Genomic DNA, 23,724 nt, shown 5'->3' on the forward strand with positions numbered 1-23,724 from the left:
GCATCAAGTTGCACCCGCTGTAAGTCTCTTAAAGTTATTGAATTATGGTGCTAGATTATTTTTACCATCATGCGCAGTGTTGAATTTAGAATACGTGGTAGTTAGGAGCATCTCTTATTTCATCAGTTCAACCTAATTGTTTCAATGCTTGCATTAAAAATGTCATACTGTTCCAAACTTCCACAATAATATTCTCATCAGAGAAAAAAAAGTACAACCAACTTCAAATAAATAATCACTCCAGCCTCGCGTGTTCATCTTCACCATAAAACATTTAAATGACATTTGAACAATTAACGATGTTCCTACATGAATATCCAATAAAGATTTGCAAAGAGCTGTTAAGAAGTGTGACGAAATCAATTTGTTCAAGTTCAATTTCTTTTATTGGAAATTGACGAGGTGAATTATAATTTTTTAGTTTGATCACCAGGTTATCAATATTATTTTTTTTTTTCAATTATAGTAACGTTAAGATATTTAATCAAAAGTGTTCTCTTCCTCTGCCTTAGAATTAAACACCCCCCCAAACTTGCGCGACTCATCCTCAGTTCAAAATAATGTCAAATATCATGAAGCCCTCGAGCTGAATTTTCCCCGTAAATCAAAATGGAACAAGCATAGATTTGCAAGATTTTGACGTTAAAATTTTTTCGAACGATGGCTGCCATGTTGAATGCATTCTCCTCAATCAGTTTCAAAGATACTCCTATAACCATCCCTACGTCGCTGTGACTTCCATTCGCATCGTAAAATTTTACCTCCGCTCAAACCGAGCCACCGGATCGCTTCTCGGGCCGTTCTCTGTTTCTCGAGCACAACCTCCTAGGTATAGACGCAGTGATGTAACTTGCGGTGTGGTTTTCAGGGTGGGGCAAAGAGGTAAAGGTACACCGTGTATCGTCGTAAATATAGGAAGGTTCGAGTGTGTAAGACCGACGAGAGGGGGGGAATCCCCGCCCGTGCGACCCTTGGTCTGTAAATTTTTATGTCAACGCATTTAGTGCATAACAAGAGTCTGCTAGTTCAGCAGTGTCTTTCTGGTCCTCCACGTACTTGCGGGTTGCCCGAATATTGTTTGGGAAAAGAAAAAAGGAGCACATGAGATAGAAATCGACGACCCAAAGAAACGATAATTGTGCTTTTTCATTTACCGCATCAGCGAATCGTTGGAGAATTGCAGAATTCCCTTCACGTTAGCCAGAAAAATAAAAATCTGTGGCAACGGTCGGGTCTTGACGAATCTCGGAGAAATATCACACCGATGAGAAAGATTTCCAACGAACAGTCTCGGCTGAAATAATAAAGAAAAATCGTATCAGCGATAAAAGAAATACAATAAAAATAAAAACAAGCCATGATCTGCTGCTGGCGAGTAAAACCCTAGTCGCTTATTCGACAAAAAGTCCGAGTCCTCCGAAACGGCGGCTCGGAGCGTCGAAAGCATCGACCAGTTTGGCCGTTTCTAGGGTTTCCGCGAGGAAGCCAAATTCGACAAATTAAAGGCACGCCGAGCACCGTCTGCGGAGACAGTTTCTTAGGATGGATCACGGCGACAGCGCGAACGAGGGCGAAAGCTCGGTGGACACCGTCATTGCCCGGTCGTCGCTCGAGGAAGAGGATCCAAAGGAGGAACCGGAACGAGCGTCGACGGATCGCGTTGCCGTCGCGGGGGAGAGTAACTCGAGTCTGGATACAGTGGCGAGCAAGGATGAGAAGAAACGCGGCCGTTTTGGCGCCCTGAAAAAGAGCTTTCGGAAGGATGGGGGTCTTTTCAAAATCAAGAAAAAATCACCAGGGGATCGCACTTTCGGCCGAGGCTCCGACGCCTCGCTCCCGGAGCTCGCACTCAGAGACGAAGACGGTCCCAAAGGTTATCGATAATTGTGTAACACGGTAAAACTTCACTGCACCGCCGCACTCTCGTCTGATTCACTTCGAAAAATTCATGGGAATTGAATGGACTGTGAGTCGGATGGTTAATCGCTTGGTAATACCTGTAGAGTTCGATTGATTTACGACATTGCTTCTTCGACTCTCTCATGGAATAGGACTGAACAGTTGACTGTATTAACATTAGTTCAATAAACAGTAAATTTGATTGACTGGCTTGCGATCGCATGTCTTGTATCAAGTATCGTCAGTTATAGACTCAGGTATTTGAGAACGCAAATTGAAAGTGGCGTTAAAAAAAGAGAACCTGAATTCGTTAACGGCTAGGATTCGTGTGCAGAGCTTTGTGCTGAGAAGAATGTTCTGATATTGTTGAAATATTCACATGACATTTTTATAGACATACGATATTCTGAGTTGTTACAGCTGGTTTAAATCGGTTGGGTTAAAATTTTAAGGAGCAGTCTTTTATGACCCAGTAACGCTTTGATTGAGTTTGTCGTTTTCGTCAGGTCTAATTCCGTTATTGCAATAAGATTTTTTTTTAATCTAAAATTAATTGTTATTATTTTCACTGCGTATAAAGGATAAATGCTTGAAACAATACGTTCCCTCTCACCCTTTTTGGATGAACTTGACAATCACATCTATCGCAGATTGACACCTTACAAAACTCATGAAGACTAATTCTTTTCCTAATTAGTGTCTGTAGTGTTTACTAGAAAGTAAAAAAAGAGACCCCTATTGGTGCACCAAATCAATGTCTACCTAGGCAACAATTTTTGACTCGACGAAAACCAAACTGACAGAGAAAATTTTCTAATATTTTCATTCACAGTCTTCGGCCACAACCAACAAGTAAGCGTTCTCGACAGTTGAATGTTGGTATGGAAAGAAAACTTTTGTATTTCGACAGAAATAGTAGATTAAAAACATCTAGACTTGAAACAATTAATTGACAAAATTCGTAGTCATCGAGTCGTGCAGACTGTCGAACATCTCATGGCTCAGGTATTACCAAGCTAGGCAATGACGAGGAATGTAAGAATTAGTCGAATCAAACATATTTCATCTCCTGCATAACTCCGTGTAGGGGGCGTGCGAAAGAAAGTGGAAAAATTGAAGAAAGAGAAGAAGTCTAATTCACTCGTCCGTAAGCTCAGTTTGAACAAGTTCAAATTATCGGGATCGGAACAGGAAACGAGACGCACACCGGAAGGTGGGGACAGAAGCCGTTCGCAGAGCCAATCGTCCCAAGAGTCTCAGAGCCAATCGGACAGCCCTTGCAAGCTGGGCGTCACCCTGCGGAAGGGGGCCGGAGACTTGGAAAAGGAAAATATCGAAAAGGAAAGGCTTGTCGCCGAGGGACACCTCCGAGAGGAGGGAGAGCAGAGATCGAAGAAGCCGACGCGATCGACGAGGCTCGATAGCCTGGAGAAACCTGTAAGCACCGTCACGGTTGTGCAGCGCAGGTCACCGTCTCTGACCATTAGAAGCATACCGAATCGAGAAGTATTGACGAAAATTTACGGTGAGCCAAAAGTTGTCGCTTTTTCATATTACACGCGTCTGCGCAAGGCCGACTTCAATCTGCAAGCATATGATATCGTTAAGTCAACTTAATTCGCTGTTATTGTTCACCTTCTTCCGGTAAGAATTATACCTATTTTCAATGCCAGAATTGAATCTTCGTTCTAGAGCAGATGTGTAAACAGTGCCTTGATCGTCTCAACGATTTCTAAGATGCATTGCTTCTTTTTTCAAATTTGGTACACAGCGTCACGGGATTTGTGAGGTTATTTGAAAAGCACTTGGAAGAGATCGAGATTTTCGGTTCGGGATGCATTTCTTTGCAAAATAATATCTGCTTTGGTTATATTGCCTTGTTATTTTTCCGGTGAAAGAATGGAATGATGTTTGAAAAATGGAGCATGAAGTTTTTAAAATTCATGTGTAAGATCGAAATCTATTTTAATTAGAAAATCGTTCGAAAGTTCAAGTTTCAATGTAGCTTCTATTAGTTTCTCCGGGCGATTAACTGTTACCTGAATTTTTATAAAAATCGAATCGCACAATTTACGTACAGCAGGAAGAACTTTGATTCAGCAGCATTACATGGCAAGCTTTCGCAATTTTTTTGAGCTTTTGCAATTCCAGGCACTCGTTTTAACAACCTTGTAGTTTTACATCGTAAAACTTTACAACCCAACAACAAGTGCATGGTTTCGATTGCATTCAAGTCGAATGGACAAATAACCGGTTAAGGAATACAAATCTTGCTACATTTTTTTTCATTCTGCAAACTTGATTCTCTCAGCGTATGAATATTGATAACATTGCGCATCTGGGATTCCGAGTTCTTCACTGGCTTATCATAAAAAATTCGTAGCAGAAACGCAGAGCGCCGAAAAAGTGACACAAACGAGCGACTCACCCGAGAAAACCCATCGCGTGGTTTCAACACTCCCCTACGCAATATCGAAATGGTCCGATGGTCCAGAGTACGGGAATCCTGAGATCCGGAGACCGAAGCTGTCCCTAAAATCAGACTCCGAATCGGCGATACATCCCGCGAAAACTCCACCGCTTGAGCTTCGCCGCAAGTTGTCGCTCCTCGATGAGAAGCGAGCAGTTTTTCGACGCCGAAGGTTCGACACTTCCGAAGAATCATCTGCGGACACGGTAATTCCGGCGAGAAGTCAGATCGATTCGAAGGCTCAGACTTTCACTGGGAATATCCGGGGCCCAGCGCGGCACATAAGCGTGCAAAAGTTCGACACCTTTTCAACCTTCGAAGGAACATTCGACGAGGAAACCGGCCTGGGATATCTCCAAGGAATCGAAGAGGATCGCGCGGAGAACTTCGATCAACAAGTCACGGGACGCGCGAGTCTCAGGACGATGAGCAACGCGCCGACGATCGCGGACATAATGGATAAATCTCGATCGACTAGTCAAGAAAGCGCGGTGAGATAACCAGGATTACTTTTACTCAATTATTTCTACTCCGACTGTTAAGTTCTCTTAGGATTTTCGTTTTCGTTGCTTTTAATCTCGTTTCTGTATTGGGTTGTATGATTCGATAGTGTTGGCGGTTGATTAGAGCGCACAGACCATGTTCCATTGGGAAAGTTTATGTGGAAATTTTTACACACAGAGACTCTCTCGAGTGCGTGACAATCGACTTTTGATCGAGGCTTTCATACGCGTGTAAAATGATTTTCTGATGGCTCTACACAACCAAGTTCAAAATTAGACCCCCAATTTTGTCGAAACCGTTCATGGACCAACGTTACAGTCAATTGATGATCAGCTTCGATATCCCTTAAAATACAAAAAACATTTTTTATGTCCCAGTAAAGCGCGATTTTAATCCTGGAATTTTTGTTCTCTAAGCTTACCTATAAGCATTAATAGAGCAAATATTATAATCAGCAATCATACGTGTGAATATTAATATAGATATTAGAATTTTGTTTTTCGTTGTTACAAATCTCTGGAAGTTCACTTCGTACATTTTCCTGCGTCAATATTCAATGGTTTTGAATTTATCGTTGATATATATGTTCATGGAATCGAGACTTCGACCACAGATAATAGTAGCTAAATGAAAAACATTTTAGCTGTAACTTTTAAGTCATTTCTCTATTAACGCGCACCAATCAACCCACAAAATACATGGCGCAAATGTACCATAAAAAAAAAATCATTACTAGTTTACTTATTATTTTGGTACATTGGCTAGTGTTTAAGTAACAGAGGAGACGACTTTTTGATTGAAAAAGTCCAACGTATGACAATAACCTTCCAGGGCTGTAACCAAAACCAACCAATTGTTTTTGTGAGAATCTTTTATCTTCTTTCTCTATTCTACGATTATTCATTCAGGTAAGTGTACCAGTTATTGACTCTGTCCCAATCATCGACCTTTTCTGCTTGTATCTGCTCGATGCATGCTTCTGAAATTACCAAAAAATAAATTTGTAGTGTCTAACTCTCTAGCAATTTGTTGTAGTCATCATGAAATTCACAGTTCGTGCCGTCAATTTATAATTTTGGAAAATAAAAGGGTCAATGATTGGGTCTAAACGTGTCAATAATTGGTGCACTTACCTCACCAGTTATTTCGAGCACCGCAAGCTTGTGCGTGATGCTGGAAGGCTGTCCTTAGACTTCCCAAGACTCCAGAGAAAGGTTATACCTTCTTGTAGAAAAGTCTCTATAATGTGGCGTGTCGGTTTGCGTGATTCCCGAGGGTTAACGAAACCCAACTGCTCCAGCGGGGCTTCGGGTAAAGGACCTTTGCGTGGAACCCGGAGTGGCGTATACCGTGACAGTTGCAGGAAACTGAACACCCAAGTGTGCATGCGCCTCGACTGTCGTCTGCTTAGACAGGCTGGCCAACTTTTTTCTAATTGGGACCTATCTGTACGCGCAATCGTTTCGAGATTGTTTTCACTCGAATCCAGACCTATCAAATTTTTGCTAATCTCAAATTCTCAAGGCAACATAACTTCGAAACGCGTGCAAATTTAGACAGCTGTAAACGTCTGGCTGCAGCGTACAATCGGTTGGTCAACCTGTCAAGCGGACTGAAAATTTCGCTCAAATTAGTTGAATCTACCAATCGAATCACGCGATTTGGCGCACGCGCATTCGGGTGTTTAGTTTTCTGATAATCTCACTAAACGTACGCAGTTGTTCACCGGTACAATTGTGAGCTGGAATGAGATATCCTTCCACGTCTCAAGCTTGCGTAATTTATAATGAAAACTGACTGTTATCCTAACGTCAAGGAAATTTTTCATGCGCAATGATTATGCCACATATGGACGCATTCACTGACATACTATACGCGCACCATTTATATACGCAGTCACTCGGCTACATGCTTTCGTGACACAGATCGATAGTAACTTTCTGTGGTCTGAGCTGTGGTCGACGGCTGTCGAGAAGCATTCACGGGTTTCAAGTTTCACCCTGCTCGGTAAGGGTGACAGACTTCCCTACTATCGTTCACACACTCGCTCCCTCGTTCGCTCGTTATGCGTCCATGGAGTGAAGCGACTGAAAAATATACCTTGTCCGATACGATTGCCTGAAATATAGAAGGTGCAGGACGTGAAATCCTTACGACAATTGCGCCATCAGGTGTTAAACCGACGTTCACGCTTCGCGAGATATTTTGCATCGGTCAAATCGATTGTTAATCGAAGGAAACTGACAATTTCTCACATTCGTTTAAACTGAACTGGAATCGACGTATCTTCAGCGATACCAGCACTCCTTTGCAATATTTTACCAACGGTTATGAAAAGTACCATATACACTGTGTTTTTGTTTTTTCAATAAATTAAATTAACGTATTCAATGGAATACAGATGATTACAATTAAAACAAAAAGTAGTGAAACGAAGGTTTATAAATTGCAACTAAAGTCAATCAAGTTAAATTTAAAACGACGACTCTCCCGAATGAAAGATTGATCAAATACACGAGTTTCAAACTTCGGACCAATTACATTATTGTATCGTTTTACCAAAAACGTATCCGTTCGTCCAGTTTCAATGAATTCCGGGTAATTGTGCTCGTTATAAATTAATTCTCTACAAATCGCGTGTAATGATTTTCTTTCTGAGACGCTTCGAAAAAACATCGTACAAAAATCATTCACACACACACGTACACATCTCTTCTATAGATGAGTTTTAATATTACAAAATAGAGCAATAATACAAAGCTTTTGAACTGGCAAATAACTAAACTTTTTTCTGGGCACTTGTGCCGCATTGAATTTTTTTTTTTTCTCGTCAAAAAGAGATTATTAATTGACTTTGGTTCAATTTTCCTGATCCCGAATTCAATACTTTTTCGTTACATCGATTCTTTTACTTCAATTTACGCTCGATACCTACTTTTTTTAATCTTCACGTTGAACCGCATATCCTGAAGATTATACGTAGACGGGGGATTTTAATCTTATCGGACGCACGAACCCTCAATGGTCGTGATGTTTACACATCAGACCAGGGTGAACGACCATCGGTTGACCCATCAGCAGAAATTATTTCATTCGACACAATACTCGTCCTCATTCTGTACCAATCTACACCTACCCTCGATTCGTTGACACGTCAAACAATTATTCTAGAGCTTTCAGCAAACGGCAGCAATACTAATCTTGTAATTTTTAATATTTCATGTTACGATCTTTTAAGATTGTTGAAATATTCCTGTGAATCTTGAACGATTTCTCATAACTGCCAATGATTACTTTGATGATTACCAATGCTGAACTTTGTTTGAATATTTCGAAAATTACGAAATGATTTCAAATGATATTGATCAAAAAAATTAAATAGATATCTAAAAGGAAAACGAGCTGTAGACAAACGGATCGTACGTTCGTGATTTTTCTAAGGTTTTCACTATCGCAAACTTGAACAAAATTCTATTGAAATTCAAACACGTTTTAGAGCGATTCGAGACCTTTTCATATTGAAATCCGCATACTTTCGAATAAATAGAAATAACCATCTGACATTGAAGTGTTATTGAAAAAAACCGCAATCTAAAAAAAAAAACAAATTTGGAAATTGTTAGATATGCTCTTCATAATATTTATTAACTCGCTTTTGATTACGTTTGTTGTGACAGAACCCGTCAACATTCATCGAATAGTGTTTCAGATGATATGCACTAGTATCTGACTTATAAAATATACAGTCGTACTTGAAACTTTGAACAGCGACGTTAATTCATTACAGACGTAGTATTTCACACTAATATTATTTTAATCTATCCACGCGTTGACTCAACCAGTTGCTGACAGGTAATTACCGATCTCAAGGTCAACACGGCACATACAACATTATGGATGATCGAATAACACGATGAACGACAATTCTCGGATAACACGATAAGACTTATCCATTCCATGAAATTTAATCCTTCAAGTGTTCCGATGTGGTTCTGCAATAATCGATACAAATTTCATTACAGCATCACAAGTTGCTTAGATACCTACTTCGTTCAGCGAATATAAGACTATAAGACACGGATGAGTGTCACGGCACAAATTCGTTCTGACGGCGTATCCAAACGCTGAAAGATAAGACGTACCTGTACTCGTATACTCCGTGACACTTTTTCAAGGTGTTTCATTCCGCCGTTCCCCTACCGCTTCGTTATACCCGACTGTACAAAATTGTGTCTACCCTTCGCTCTAGAAATTAATACCGTTCGTCGTCACTTGACAAAAAGTAACGATTTTGCAAATGGCAACCACAGGTAGTTGTGACAGGATAATCAACTTTCTTTAACAATTAACAGTCTCCTCAAAGCTGAACCCAAAGGGGTCTAAGCCTCGTAAATTTAAGGCAGTATAGAATAAAAGACCGAATTATCGGCAGTGCATACCCGGTATGCCTGACTCTGAATTGATTTGCCTCTTTGCAATGTACTCACCGTCGGTTATTGCGGGGCAAAAATGTGTTAGCCAGTTGCGTGGCTGCGGGCGACTACCGATTTTCGCAGAGAACGCACGGTATTTTGGGATGATTGCTTGAAAGGTGGATTAGTCCGACAATTGGTGTTAATTGTCTTCATTTGAACTTGTCATTGAGAATTAGTCGTTCTCACGGTTGAAGTTTATCCTTCAGATTTTTATGTAAAAGGGTAGGTAAACATTTGAACAAGCGGTGAAACAATTTCTGTAAGTACCGAATCAGGACGGGTAATTCCAGATGCAAATTTTCCGAAATTCTGTTTCAAGCAAACACCAGTAATTCCGTCGGCTTCGTTGTATCGCTCGTTGTCAGCCCGAACTGCATTGGCGCTTGTTATTACCCACTCCATTCGACCGGCGCAAAACCAATATAAAAACCAGACAGCCAACAGTGAAATGGGGTTATTAATATTCGTTATCTGACGATGCACTCGTTGCCACGTTTGGATTCATATTCAGTTGGGTGGCCGGTTGTCCACGGTAGAACCGGAGTGTCTTGTTCCTTGGTAACTTTCATACCACAAACTCTCAGATGGAACTTACTTTTTGGCGAAATTTGGCTGCTGTGGATTTTTTCAGATGGAAGGTAACGCGGTGTTCTATTTCAGTCTTTTAGCTGTAAAATCATTTTAAAAAAAAAGTGTCGTGTCAGAAAGCAATTGCCGCGTATCGCTCGAACGGTTCAGTCAGTCGGCGGATAGCGTAACCCGCAAAATATCAGTACGACGTTTATATTTATAAAGTTATAGCTGAAAAACATCAGCGGTATTTCTCTTCGCGTCGTTTAATGCTCGACTTCGTTTTCAACCTGAAGGAAATTATGACTCGCCTAACCGGAGTTAAAAATATTTGGTTATTTCCTTTTGTTGCAGACATCTCAGAACAGTGGACCGACCGCGGGTGTTGGTGAAAAGCGGGAACACCTGTACAAAATACTCGTGATAGGTGAACTGGGCGCAGGCAAGACCTCCATTATAAAAAGATACGTTCATCAATTCTTTTCTCAGCACTACAGAGCCACCATAGGGGTGGACTTTGCCCTAAAGGTTCTCAACTGGGACCAGCATACAATAATAAGGCTACAGCTCTGGGACATCGCAGGTTAGTCAAGTTCACAACGATCCCGATAAAAGAGGAATAATAGGATGCTATTGTACATATTTTTTTCATGGTTGAAATAATTAATTGCTGAATCTTTATCGGCCAATCAACGCGTGTTACGCGTGAAGAATTCCATGCGGTTTTACTTGGAGTCAGATGTTGTTGCAATTTGGCCTAGAATTATTTGTAACTCGGAAAATGTACAAGCTTAGGTCGTAAGTACCTAATTCATGACTTCCGAGTCAATGAAAATATGATTTTCTGCAAAGTTTTAAAAGTTGCCTCAAACTTAAAAGTTTTCTGGCATTTAACTTTGAAACGGTAAGTGATATCAAGAAACGAAAAAAAAGGGTGGTTGTATTTGAGAGTATGACCATATAACGAAGTTACAACAAAGTTTGGAACGATCTCCGGCACTAGGTGAAACAGCACGGAATTTTCCGTATAAATATATACATTGCGAGAAATTTTTAGTTCCGGTTACCACTCAGTCCTTGACTATTTTCATTTTTTACCAAAATCGAAAAATGTATTTCTATGTACAAAATGAAAATTAGTTTTCTAGCTGTTACCAGAAAGTCTAGTATCCGTTCCTATTCTTTCTCATGACGATCACTGTTACTATATTTTCTTGTAACTGTTGCGAAAATTTAATGCTTGTGCAACAATAAATTGACGTTAAAGCCTTGTTTAACTAAGAAAGTAGAGTAAACCGAACAAACTGATTTTGCGTTGCAATTACCAAATCATGATCGACAATAGCGCAAAATGGTTAGGCGTACCTCGTTTCTCGTTATTCCAACAACATTCAAACAGGTTTTTTAACGATACCGGTTTTACTGAATTCTTCTAATTACTATAACCAATGAAATTTTTCTCAGCGTGTATTGTTTATGTACACGTAATGCCTATACGAAGAATCTCACCGTCCGCACTTATCGGATTGTCCAGTCTCGCTATATATTTATGAGTAGTTCTCTGTTTGTGAGATTCACATATCGTTATCGGACACATATGCATCGACGCTTGAAATCCTCTTTAGAATTTGCATTGCAGTGTAGCAGACCGACGCATAATTTACTCTGGCCTAAAATTTTATACCGGGACATTCCAACGCCTCGTCATCGCAACTGTTGGATAAGTCGTTAACGATCTTCTTACACTTTTCAAATACTATCCTTCTTTCTTTACTACACAAATAATCCGCGAGAAAATTCACATCACCTTTTAGAGATCATTGAAGGTAACACATTGACGAAAAAAAAAGTGTCAAGATCATGCCCACTTCGGCCCACTTCTGGTAACAGAAACAACGACTACGTGTTCTACTGTATATTTATTGCATAAATAGCCTTATGTCTATTGATAGCTCCAGTCAATCAGTCTGCAAATATGAGCACGTGTCGTTTTCACGTCTGTCTAGGTGAGCAAGAATCAGACTTTCCCAGTGTTGTTGCATCACGTGAATATTTTTCTCTGTACAGAAGTTATTTCACGCTCTGTATTTCATCTCGATAACATCGTGAGCGAATAAATGTGGTCTAACCCTTTCAGTCACAGAAGCTACTGTAGTGAGCACCGTTTACTTATTTTATTTTTTTTTTTCGTCATTTCTTTTATATTTCATGTAAAATATTGATTTTTTTTATATTTTCAGGTAAAAAATACTTAAACTTTGTAATGATTAGGATTTTTGTGAATCCATAATTGTTCGTAAATATTATAAATAAACAAATTCAGAAAAAAACGTATTTTAGTTAGATGGCCAGTAGATTTCCACAATTCAATGCATAGGGGTAGTTTTCACCCTTCTTATGGGTGCAAATAGATAGTCTTGGGGCTTGCACCAATTCATGGTTTAAAATCGTACCGTGCCAAGATAAATATTCATATAAATCTCATTCAAGATCACTGTCTAAAGCAATGCTGTTAATTCACCGTGTTTTCACCCCATTTTAAGGGTTGTTTTTTGTTTCAATAAATTCTTACATCAGATTATTATTCAGCGTCGTAAATACTGCGGTTGAAAATCTTTTACAAATTTGTAAATAAAATGAGAGGTTGTTTATTTCCAAGTTAAAATGCACAGGAAAGGTAGAATCGCACTTCCATGCCAAAAAAAAGAGAATGGCTCGAGTGAAAGGGTTAAAGTGATGTACGTTATAATTTGAGGAATCAGGAAAGATTGATAGTCGCGTATACCCTGACCACCGCAACCTAATCGCCTCGGTAGAATGACGTTCTCATATTTTACTGGGATCAAAATGAATTCGAATTTTCCAGGTCAGGAGAGATTTGGAAACATGACGAGGGTCTACTACAAAGAGGCGGTAGGTGCTTTCATAGTTTTCGACGTAACGAGAAGCGCCACCCTCGACGCGGTAGTCAAGTGGAAACAGGACCTGGATTCAAAGGTCCAGCTCCCCGATGGGTCAGCCATTCCATGTGTTCTTTTGGCCAATAAATGTGACCAGCAAAAGGAAGGCCTCGTCAATTCTCCGAATAAAATGGACGAGTATTGTAAAGATAAAAACTTTTCTGGCTGGTTTGAGACCTCGGCGAAGGAAAACATTAACATTGAGGAGGCGGCGAGGTTTCTCGTCAACAAGGTAGTGCATACAGTCTTTGCGAGCTTCTTCAAAATGAACAGTTCGATTAGTTAGGTTCCCAACAGTTGGAGTGCTTCGGGGGCAATTTTACAAACTGCGGTTCTCTTACAGAAATTTACAGTTGCGTAGAGTCTTCTGAAATTGAACCATAGTAAGAATTACAAATCGGAGAGCGTGCCTAACTGCTACTTGAACTTTCGATCTGAAAGTCTCTTTTCATTTGTGAACTGTTATTATATTGGATGAAATAATTCTAGCATAGACGATAACTTGTAGCATCAGCTGGATGCTCTTTTGGAATTTGTCGAATTTCAATTGATCGTATTTCTCGACATTGCCCTCAAAACACTTGACGCAATCAAGTGTGGACTTCCTTTTTGAAATATCAGAGACTGGAATTTCTTTGATTTCTCTCAGCCAGTGATGAACACATAAAATAGATATTGCATTTGATCCCGCTGCTGAAAAATACTGCTGAACTATCGTTCGACGGAAGTACGTCGTTACGAAATTTATGGGAGATGACCCAATTCTGTAAAATATATCCACTACCAAGTTTAATATTTCTTCAAAAACAGTACAATCAACTTGGTACTGAAGATGCAAATAACATTTAAAAAAATATTCATAGACAGTCTATAAGAACTTTGGATCTTAAACTTTCTTTCAAGGGACCTTGAGTAGGAATGATTCAAAAAATTTAAGTCGCTCACTTGTACCGACGAATAGTTACAACACTGACTATTTACTGTGATTACATTCCCAAGCAGAAATTAATTTTTTGTGTTTTCAAATCTTCAGCTGTGGAAATGCAGCTCGTTTATTCTTTAACTCGTCGAAAGCTAATCCGTTTGCAAGAATTAACGAAATATAAATAAATTTGCATGATAGACTTCTGCACTTCTACCAGATATCGAGTATTATACAAAAACTTGTCGTTGCTGCGTAATTAACCAGCTATTGAATATTGTGATTGAATTTCATTTGTTGTTGACAGATTCTTCAGAACGATCAAATCATAAAGGGAAACGGTGCGCAAGAGCAATCAGACGGCGAAAGATTCGCTCTGAATCAGTCACCGACCAACACAAAGAAGTCCTGCTCCTGCTGACATCATTTTTCACGTCTAAGGCACTACGCCGCCAGGACAGTCCTGCACTTACTTTGACCAATTGAAAGAAATTAAGCACGCCCGCTGTTTTTACGACAAGGTTCACCCTGCGGACTTCAAGCCACTCGAAGACTTAGGTTTCAGGGCTACGCGAACCAAAACTCTACCGCAAAGTCGCCCATTCATTCATTAATCCATCCAGTCGCAGACCGTCTCACGAAGTGTCGCGACGCATTTATTCCTCCCACATCTGCACACCTCCTAATACACGGACTCGCAATATAGTGATAACTTGGCGTAAACATTCCTCTCAGTGTGTAAATTTGTTACTTTCCCGCACGTGAGTATCGTTTTTATTGCACGCATATTTACATCACGATCATCCGAGTAATTTATTAAATTACTTAATTACTATTGAATAAGCGTTGAAAATTGAAAGAAATTAAATGAAATAAAATTACGAAATGCCTTAAAGTTCGGTAGAATTTTTAATCACATATTGTATTTTATGTATAGCGATTATATTCGATAATTCTCTTTGAGTAAGTTCCTTTCTCGCGTAAGTTACCCGTAAGTACGTACCGAACATTTTTATCGAATAAAGTATAATCATGGGTATTGATAAGCTGTACTAAAGAAAAGTGCCATTTCATTTGAATAAAATTCAAACGCCGTTGTACGTAACACGTAAACACACGCAAGGTTGCATAAGTACGTATTATACATTGATGTATCGCCTCTGATAACTTTCAAGACCTGTTTCGCTTCAAATACGTTAATCCGAAAATGAGAATACCAACCACACGTTCGATCTCTATGAAAAATAATTCACAATCATTACACGGGTCTTTGCAAGAAAAAGAAGAAACGAAACCTTGAAGTAAATTTTTAACATTCTATCCATTTTAGCTCGGATGAATTCAAATAAAATTTATTAAAATTCAATTTCACCGATTTTTCAATTCGAAGCTATTCCATAGTCTGTAAGAAAGCCTACATGTATAGGCTTGTATTCGTAACGAAATACTGTCTCGAAACGTGCGTGTAAAACTCAATCCAAAATCTTGATTGGCTAACTGTATGTATTCAATAAGTCAAATAAGAAATTATAGTTATGATTAGTTCGATAGCGTTCGCTTCGAGATAAGTTACGTTTTGAATATCGGCCAATTTCGATGTACAATGATAATTGTACACGCCTTCCAATATTAAAGTGCCAAAAAATTCTTTGCTCGTTGAAAGTAAATTATTGTATTAATAATTGTACATAGAAATACAAATGCATGTATATAATAAAGTATACAGAATCCGGTTGAAAAATAATAATCATAACTAAAAATAGCAACGATGATAAAATCAGGTATTGTAGAAGGAGAAAATTCCTCATTGACATAGACTTTGGCAAGTTTGCACTTTTATACACAACCGACTGTATAATTAATACGTAGCTTCAGGAATATGCAAACAAAGACACAAATGTTCCAACAGTATCCGTAACTCGATTATAACGGTTTACTTATACTCCATTCTCCATCTACTTTCTTATGTATGTTTTTGACCGAGATATTATTAAATTATATTCATTTGTTATTTATCGACTCTTTCTACCCTTACTTCCTACACAACGCCTTCCCCTGCGACATCTCTTAATGTTCTGCAAAAACTTGGCGTATTTGTGAGTTGAACGAAAAGTTATCTATTTCCATGTCAGTGAAAATATTTTTAATAAATTTAGAATGGTACCCATGCTAGAATATGATTCACATAACTTTCACTATCCCGTCTACAAGGTGGCCATGCTCGTTCTGCAAAATTCATTTTCTATTTCTTTTTTTTTTCATATCGCAACAGCGTAGTTTTCTATTGATTTTGTTCACAATCAATTGAATTGAATGTTTTGTCAGGCCCTTTAGCTTATAACGTTCCATTTTACTGAAGTTAGCCTACGTATTGTATAAGAATATCAAAGGTTTCGTATGACTAGAATCTATACTCAGCCGAAAGATAATCACTTTTAATATTTAAAGATCGCACTTAACTAACTCTCGTGAGATTGGTGAATTGTGACAAAACAGTATAGCAGTTTTAAGAATACAAAAAACCCCATTTCTCGGGCTGATGTGCTGCACAAAAAAAAAAAAAAAACTATAGAATATAATCTAGACTGAGAGCAATCCTTAGCTGATGTTGAAAACGAGCAATTGTTGAGTACTCTAAGTCTAGTGAATCTGAAAGCTTAAAAGAAATGTCAATATACTTGTTACACATCTATTTTATGATATTAGTTGGGATAGAATTCATTAAGGAATAATGTCAAACAGTAAGATAGTGTCGAGGCACACTTCTTCTGCTAAACGAAATGAAACTACTTTTTCATAATGTAAAAATCTTGAGTCGAGGTTTTTCGATGCCTTGGAATAGGCGTATTGAGAAATAATAAATTGACTCATCACTCCCCGTTTCAATGACGAAGAAACCCTAGTTAAGATATAAGTGAAAAAGTCCATTCCAGAGTACAATGCAGTGGATGATGACAAAGTATGACAATTTATGTAACGCAGACATTTCACGTACGCGGTTATTAGATAACTTGGTTAAACAGCAAAATGATAAGCACCCGGGGGAGTGAAAACGATGCGTGTACGTTGCGTTCATTGTGCCGTGAACTCTGAAGGCGACAAGACAGTGGGACCTAAATCGGATATCGTGTATCTCGGAATTCTGTGTTACAAAATGTTTCTCAAAGACGTCGAATCGGAGTCTTATTCCCCACCTCCCGAACTTCCAATATCTATTTCCTGGGAAAATATTACCGTTCATGTCCGACGCAAGCCTGATTTTTTTATCAAAAGTATCGCAAAGAAGATTTTTGGATATTCCACTCGCGATGACAAACCGATCAAGATACTTGACTCAGGTATGATGGAACTAACTCGACTCTACTCCGTACATCATAACAGTGCCAGAAAAAATTGTACTTTACCCAATTTGAGATCACACGACACTTAGAAGACTATAGCCTTTTAAAGGCTGAAAAATTTTGAAATATTTGGCAAAGGTACCGGGAGTCTCACTAAAAATATAAAAGAATTATTTCACTACGTAAAATTTCAACATATTCAAAACTGGTCATTAATCAGCAACGTTTTTTGATAGTGTACGTATTCCAATGTCTAATAGCAATAAATTTTGATCACCAATAAATGTACTGTAAAATATCTTTTTCATAAAATTACATTATTCACCGGTTTTTTTGTTGTTCAGAAAATGAACACATCTATCTAGTATCAGTCATTACGTTCTTAAGTAAATTGGAACAACTTTTATCATTTCAGAATATTACAAAACCTAGTTTGTATTGTATTATACCCATTCTTGGGATTGATAAATAGATTTAATTCACTCACTGTGGACAGGTAAATTTATACTTCTACCACTGACTGCACTGATTTTCTGATTGATCGAGAAATAAAGTTTTCAATTTACAAGATTACAGTTTGACAGAACTATAGTGATTGTGGTAAATCTATAATAATATAATAGTTGAACCACTGCTTTGAATTCATTCGGCATGCCACTCATAAATATCATTCGAACGAAATTTTAATAAACATTTTTGAAATAGTCACTGGCCATGCGGATTCTAGCAGTTTGGTAGCGGTCATGGGTCCCAGGTAAGAAATATATTTTAAAGGATAAGCGTCATATAATTTCAGTTTACCGAAGAAGATCGAACTCATTGTTAGACGAATACAGTAACATTAATAAATTCATTGTGAGACTCAATAAAGCTGTTGGATGCAACAAGAACCGAACTCGAGTCAAGTTGTATCCGCTTATACGTACATAATCATATTTTACGGGCATTCGTACTGAAGCATATTAAATTTTAACACATTTCTCACAACGTTTTTATATTATTTCAAATATTTTCCGCGCGCATGTGCGTGACATTTGAACCGATCCGAAGACGATCACAACATGTACACGTCATACATGAACTCAGATAGCGATAACGATAAGGGTGTAAACTGCAAGTTTCTAAAATGAAAATTGAAGACATTGGACTGTCTGTTTTTATACACACATCTTTATTAGGTACTGAAATATCATGCGCACACAGATAACGAAAAAAGGACCGATTTCGATTTTCTCTGTCTTAAAATATTTTATCAAAGTGGTGCCGAATGTCGAACAGGAAAAATGTACATCACCGGCCCGGAAAATAATTCACCGATAATTTTCATAAAAAAATATACTTTATATACTTTATATACTTTATATATATATAGATAGATAATAGATGTATTTATTTACAATTGCATCGATTCGAACACTATTTGATGATGGATGTCAACTAATTGTAGTAGCAAACAATTGTAAGCTCGGGGGAACATTGTCTGTTTAAATAAACGCCCTCTATCAGTATAGTTTATGTTAAGCACAAGGCACGTGCTATATTATACATATATATATATATATATGAGGTTTTAGATTTAATCGGTCTGGTAGTTTTAATGTTATTCAAACAAGAAGATAAAAAAAATTTCATACAACAATATTTTTTCTGGTCTCCAAACACACCTCCTTACTTCTGGTGTAGAACGACATGAAACATCGCGGATAAAATCAAGAATAGTGGAGATTGAAACGAGTAAATTTGACACGGTGGAAAACAAAGACATATAATTCTTTCATCGTTTTGTCAAATACCCAGTGTAAACGAAGTTAATTTGTTGCTCAACCATTTAGCGGTGCAGGTAAAACGACGCTCTTGGCCGCACTGGCGAGAAAAATTGAGCTGCATTCTGGGTGCATCAGAGTAAATGGATGCAGCGTGTCGAGAGACTTGATGTCCAAGATAGCAGGCTTCGTACCTCAATTCTGCGCCTTGCCACCTGCACTAACAGCAATGGAATACATGATATTCACGGTACATGCCTAAGAATGAATATTGACAAGCAGAAATCGCTTAAACGTTGGGTGAATATTTTATTGCAGTGCGCTTTGAGGCTGGACAAAGGAATGTCGGCGAAGGACAGAAACACTTTGGCGGTGAACATCCTCACGGACCTCGGAATACTGAAGCATAGAGACACTCAGATCTCGAAGTTGTCAGGTGGTGAGGTGAAGAGGCTGTCGCTGGCAGTCGAAATGGTTACCAAACCGAAAATACTTTTCCTGGACGAGCCCACATCTGGTAAATATGGATCGATAATTTGATTTGATGATTATGATTGATCGGCTAACAGTTAATTGTTTGTTTTTCTAATTGCAAGACTTGCTTATGGAAAGCTTTGTCCGGGAACTCGGTGATTTTCAATTTTCATTGGCCTTGCGGAAGTTTATTAAAGTTTCTCAATTTGTGACACTGGTCAAAATGAATTTCCGTCAATTATTTCATATTTTCGAAACCGATCGTTCGAAAAATATTCTTTTCTTAAGTAAATATTTTTATACCTTGAAAAATGTTGACTCTCGAGAGATCTTCATAAGTTACAGTTTCCTGTTAAGTTTAGAAAAAGAAAATGTTCACTATTTCACCGACTTTAGAAATGTAGGTTAATTGTTCGTTGAAAAATATTGTTCGACACTCATTTGTTTCTTAAACACTACCGACACCTTATATTTTTCTGACGAACTTAGAACTTCTTTGGGCATAAATCGTGAATTCTATTTGAGAAAAGGTAGTCAGAGTGGCATTGATTAGAGTTCTGGAAAGCAAACCTAGTCATTCTACGAAATTCGGTAACCTTTATTTCTGATCGCCAAATGGTTCGCGGTAGAAGAAAAGTCCTCAAAAGTGTTCGCGTTGGTGAATAATAAGATTGAAATGCTTCCCAGGAATTTTCTGCATATTTGTTGAGAAATCTTCATTAGTTTCAAATACGACTGAACTCAATCAAATCTCGTAAAGAGCGTTTGCTTCTTGCGCCCGTACTTTATTCTCTTTTACACTCTAGGGTGTTGGACAAAAAAATAATTTGCGAATTTCCACCGTGACACGAGCGGTGAAAGTTACACTTAAGATGGTGCTTAATTGATTTTTCAATTTTCCTGAAAAAAGTAACGTAGAACGCTCATCTTTGGAGAGAATCTTCCTTTCAACCCAAAAAAACTTTTCAGATGGTGTCACCATGGAAATTTGCAAATTTTTTTTTTTGTGGAACACCCCAATATACTCAGAGCTTATAGACACTTGAACTTCGTGTTCACCGAATCGTTACATTTCTGCAATGAAACGATGCCAATTTCCGGTATTCATAGGTTTGGATACGTGGACAGCGATGCGAGTAATTGAATCAGCAAAGGCTGCGACCAGATCAGGAACAATCGTGTTCTGCTCGGTTCATCAGCCTGCAATGGATCTCTACAAAATGTTCAGTCACGTTGTATATCTGGCTAATGGAAGAACAGCGTACTATGGAACATTGGTAAATGCAAGGAAATTCTTCAACAGGTAGGTACGTCATGCTCTAGTCAATTTTTCGCTGGTTAAGTAATTGAGCCTAAATGGCTGATCGAAACGGATAATTGGGTAGGATTATGAAGTCGTACCTACAAAAAAAAAAAAACAACAAAAACAATTCTAAAACATTTAATGGTTACCTCAAAATTGCTACTACAACAGAATATCTGATTCTACCAGCTAGATGAGAACTTACAAAATATTTCATATAACATTAGCAGTGGACAATAATCTCGCGTTATTTTCATTAGCGAAGGATTTCATTGCCCGGAATCGTTCAACGAGGCAGAATTTTACGTCAAAATTGTGTCAACTATGAACCTGGTTGATTCCCTGAACGCTACAGATTCATTTCTCCTTTCTGAACGTCTAGCAAAGATTTGCAGCTCCTTTACTCGTTCAACGTACTACAACCCACCAGAAGTCCCTGCGGGGAATGGTTCGATAGAATTCAAATCTCAAACGTGAGTAAACTTTTCAATTGCTTAAGGGGTACATCAATGTACAGGTGGTTTTGCGAAACAATGAAGATCAAAAAGAACTAGCCGGACAAACGAAAAGCTTTGCTTTTCTGCCACGAGCACGACTGCGTGATCACCTCTGCGGTAATCTGCAGAGCTTGGTTTAGGTACTTCGTTAAATGTTTAAACATTAACTTCACGTTCATTTTTTCAATAATGCATGCTCCTGAATTTTCCAACAAATTCTTACATCATTTCGTAGGTGACTTTTCGCATGTAACTTCTAGGTAGCGTATGAATTTGTTTAGAATTTTTATCCAAGTACTTGACTCAGCATTCCCGTTAACAATGTTGTCGAAAATTACGGAAGCTGCCATTTTATAACCGAATTACCCGTAATATTGAAAAAAATATCATCAATCTCCGGCGAATACATGATTCTTTAGTAAAATTTCGTTCAAGTAAATCGTCAATTCTTCTTCTAGGCTTAAACCCAATCAATTAGTACAATTTTACTGGCTCATGTGGAGAATATCAATACAGATGCGAAGGACAGTGTTCCACGAGGCGGGCCATTATTATCCTTTTTTAGTGAGTATAATACGATCCAGAGCCAAAGCTACATGATCCTAATAAATTATTCGGGTACCATGATCGGTAAATAATATCTACATACATATATTCGGTATTAAATTTCAGGTATCATCGATACTTATCAGTTGGTTTTACTTCGGTGTGAATTCGCACACACAGGTTGGCGTTCAGGATATGCGGGGTGCTCTTTACCTTATTAGTGCTGAGATCATCTTTTCGTCAACTTATTCGAACGCTTGCGTACTGTCTGAACAATTACCTCTATACTTGCAGGAAAATTCAATGTACACGCCGGCAGTTTATTACATCGCAACTGTTATCAGCTGGGTAATTTTCATGGAACTGATATAAAAACGAAACTAGTAGCCGCTAAAATAAAATGGCTTTGCTTTCATACCGGGGGTACGATTGCACTGAGGTTCATTCAAGCTGTTAATATTTCCAAAGTTGATAAAAACCACACTGGCATTTCCAAAGCCAAAAAAACGGTTGTTGCTCCTTCTGATTCATCACAAACATAATTTACCAGATATTGAATTAGTGTGAATTTAATTGAAAAATTGAACATGAAAATGACTTGACGTACAGTAAGAATTGAAAACAACTTATAATTAACAATGTCAGAGAAATTACATTATTTCAACTTCTTTCATCGATAAAACCCTACTGTTTATCCGAATGTGATAAACAATATAGCACTTCATTTTGCGATCGTGCCAGTTTTACTTGAATTATTTTTTTTTTTCGTCCCTTCCTATCAAGCTGGTGTAAGTAACGGAGTGTTTCTTTTCCTTTCATCAGATTCCCAAGATTGTTTGCCATTGCATTCTTTTTTTTTCAATAATGCTCGTTTCTCTGGATATGGATATCAACTTCTTTGTTCTCATGAAATTCGTTACCTGCATCATATTGGCTGCTTTAACGAGTTCAGCTTACGGCTCAATGATGTCAAGCTGGATTGAGAACCCCGATATTATGATGAGCATTATGGGACCGATCGACCTTGTTGGTTATCTGATGTCTGGAGTTTACTACAATATCAGGTATCTCAAGGGGTCAAAATCCCCCCAATCTTCCTTCTTCAACTTAGCAATTCATCTCCACGGCGATCATTCGCTATAAGCGTACTTACATCGTTACGTGGTCAAAAAACTGTACACCCAAATGCGCACGCATCAAATCACGTGACTCCGTTGCTAGATTCACCCAATCGGCGTTGAGTTTTTGGCTGCTCGCAGGTTGGCCAACGAAAATCTTCAAAGTGTTCATTGATAAATTTTCTGTTTAGAGCCATGCCCGCATACTTGTCATGGGTGAAATACTTGTCGATTTTTTACTACGCGAACGAAGCCCTGGCGATCATCCATTGGACAACCGTAGATAGTATTGGTAAGAAACCGATCATTGTTTTAGCTCGACAAGACAGACAGAGTACTTTTTACTGCCCAAAAAAAAACAAAAATTAAAATGTTTTAATACAAAATCATTTCAGAGTGTTACCCGGACAAAGACTTGCCGTGTTACAGAAATGGGCGAGAAGTTTTGACCGAATATGGATACGGTGAAGATAATTTAAAGACAGACCTATGCGGGCTTATTTTGCTTACCTTCGGCATGCACTTTGTAGGATATCTCGGGGTGAGGAGGCTCAGAATTGTAAGAGCGATGTACTGATTATAAAATTTTCCTGCGCAACCGAAATAATATCACGTATGCGTATCGATGAATCCCAAACTTGATCCCTTGTTTGTTTCGTATTATGCAACGTATTTCACTGTGAAAGTATTTTACTAATTTTATTACTAAACTGTACGCCCAATACATATCCTTAGTCTAACGGTTATGCATATGTACTTATTATAATTATTATATACGCGTTTCCTAATAAAATACAAACTTCTGGGTCACCCAATATTTGGGCTGTGTCAGAAAGGCGATATTCCGACAATCTCTTATTTTTTGTAAACAAATGAAAATGT

At 38.3% G+C, this 23,724-nt stretch overlaps 3 protein-coding genes across 8 annotated transcripts in view; 2 read left to right on the forward strand and 1 right to left on the reverse strand.

Moving 5' to 3' along the window:
* LOC124181457 (ras-related protein Rab-32) overlaps nucleotides 1–15,008 on the forward strand; it is a 33,621-nt gene extending 18,613 nt beyond the window's left edge. For 2 of the 6 annotated variants that reach the window (XM_046568056.1, XM_046568055.1), the window contains 3 exons: nucleotides 10,273–10,501; nucleotides 12,785–13,110; nucleotides 14,108–15,008. In XM_046568056.1, the coding sequence (XP_046424012.1) occupies nucleotides 10,273–10,501; nucleotides 12,785–13,110; nucleotides 14,108–14,221 (669 nt within the window). In that variant the 3' untranslated portion in view covers nucleotides 14,222–15,008. Of the gene's footprint in view, nucleotides 1–1,017; nucleotides 1,874–2,986; nucleotides 3,425–4,282; nucleotides 4,861–8,570; nucleotides 9,987–10,272; nucleotides 10,502–12,784; nucleotides 13,111–14,107 lie in introns of those variants that run through there. The other 4 variants (XM_046568052.1, XM_046568053.1, XM_046568054.1 and 1 more) reach the window with 4 other exon arrangements.
* Nucleotides 1–23,724, reverse strand: part of LOC124181471 (heparan-sulfate 6-O-sulfotransferase 1) — a 520,983-nt gene that overhangs the window by 71,198 nt on the left and 426,061 nt on the right. The window lies entirely within an intron of this gene.
* On the forward strand, nucleotides 15,148–23,690 carry LOC124181458 (protein scarlet-like). Its single transcript, XM_046568059.1, has 11 exons — nucleotides 15,148–17,138; nucleotides 17,847–17,895; nucleotides 18,974–19,154; nucleotides 19,223–19,421; nucleotides 20,489–20,681; nucleotides 20,942–21,154; nucleotides 21,637–21,742; nucleotides 21,851–22,072; nucleotides 22,547–22,788; nucleotides 23,034–23,134; nucleotides 23,238–23,690. The coding sequence occupies exons 1-11, from the start codon at nucleotides 16,856–16,858 to the stop codon at nucleotides 23,417–23,419; spliced, it is 1,971 nt and encodes a 656-aa protein (XP_046424015.1). The 5' UTR covers nucleotides 15,148–16,855; the 3' UTR covers nucleotides 23,420–23,690.

Source organism: Neodiprion fabricii, chromosome 4 (assembly GCF_021155785.1).
Source record: "Neodiprion fabricii isolate iyNeoFabr1 chromosome 4, iyNeoFabr1.1, whole genome shotgun sequence".
NCBI classification, from domain to species: Eukaryota; Metazoa; Arthropoda; class Insecta; order Hymenoptera; family Diprionidae; genus Neodiprion; species Neodiprion fabricii.

Bases quoted from the DNA above. Each gene is read 5' to 3' on its own strand.
- LOC124181458 (XM_046568059.1), top strand. From the start codon at position 16,856: ATGCGTGTACGTTGCGTTCATTGTGCCGTGAACTCTGAAGGCGACAAG. The intron at 19,422-20,488 runs GTAAATATGGAT...CGGTATTCATAG, and splicing joins CCTGGACGAGCCCACATCTG to GTTTGGATACGTGGACAGCG. The intron at 20,682-20,941 runs GTAGGTACGTCA...TATTTTCATTAG, and splicing joins GCAAGGAAATTCTTCAACAG to CGAAGGATTTCATTGCCCGG.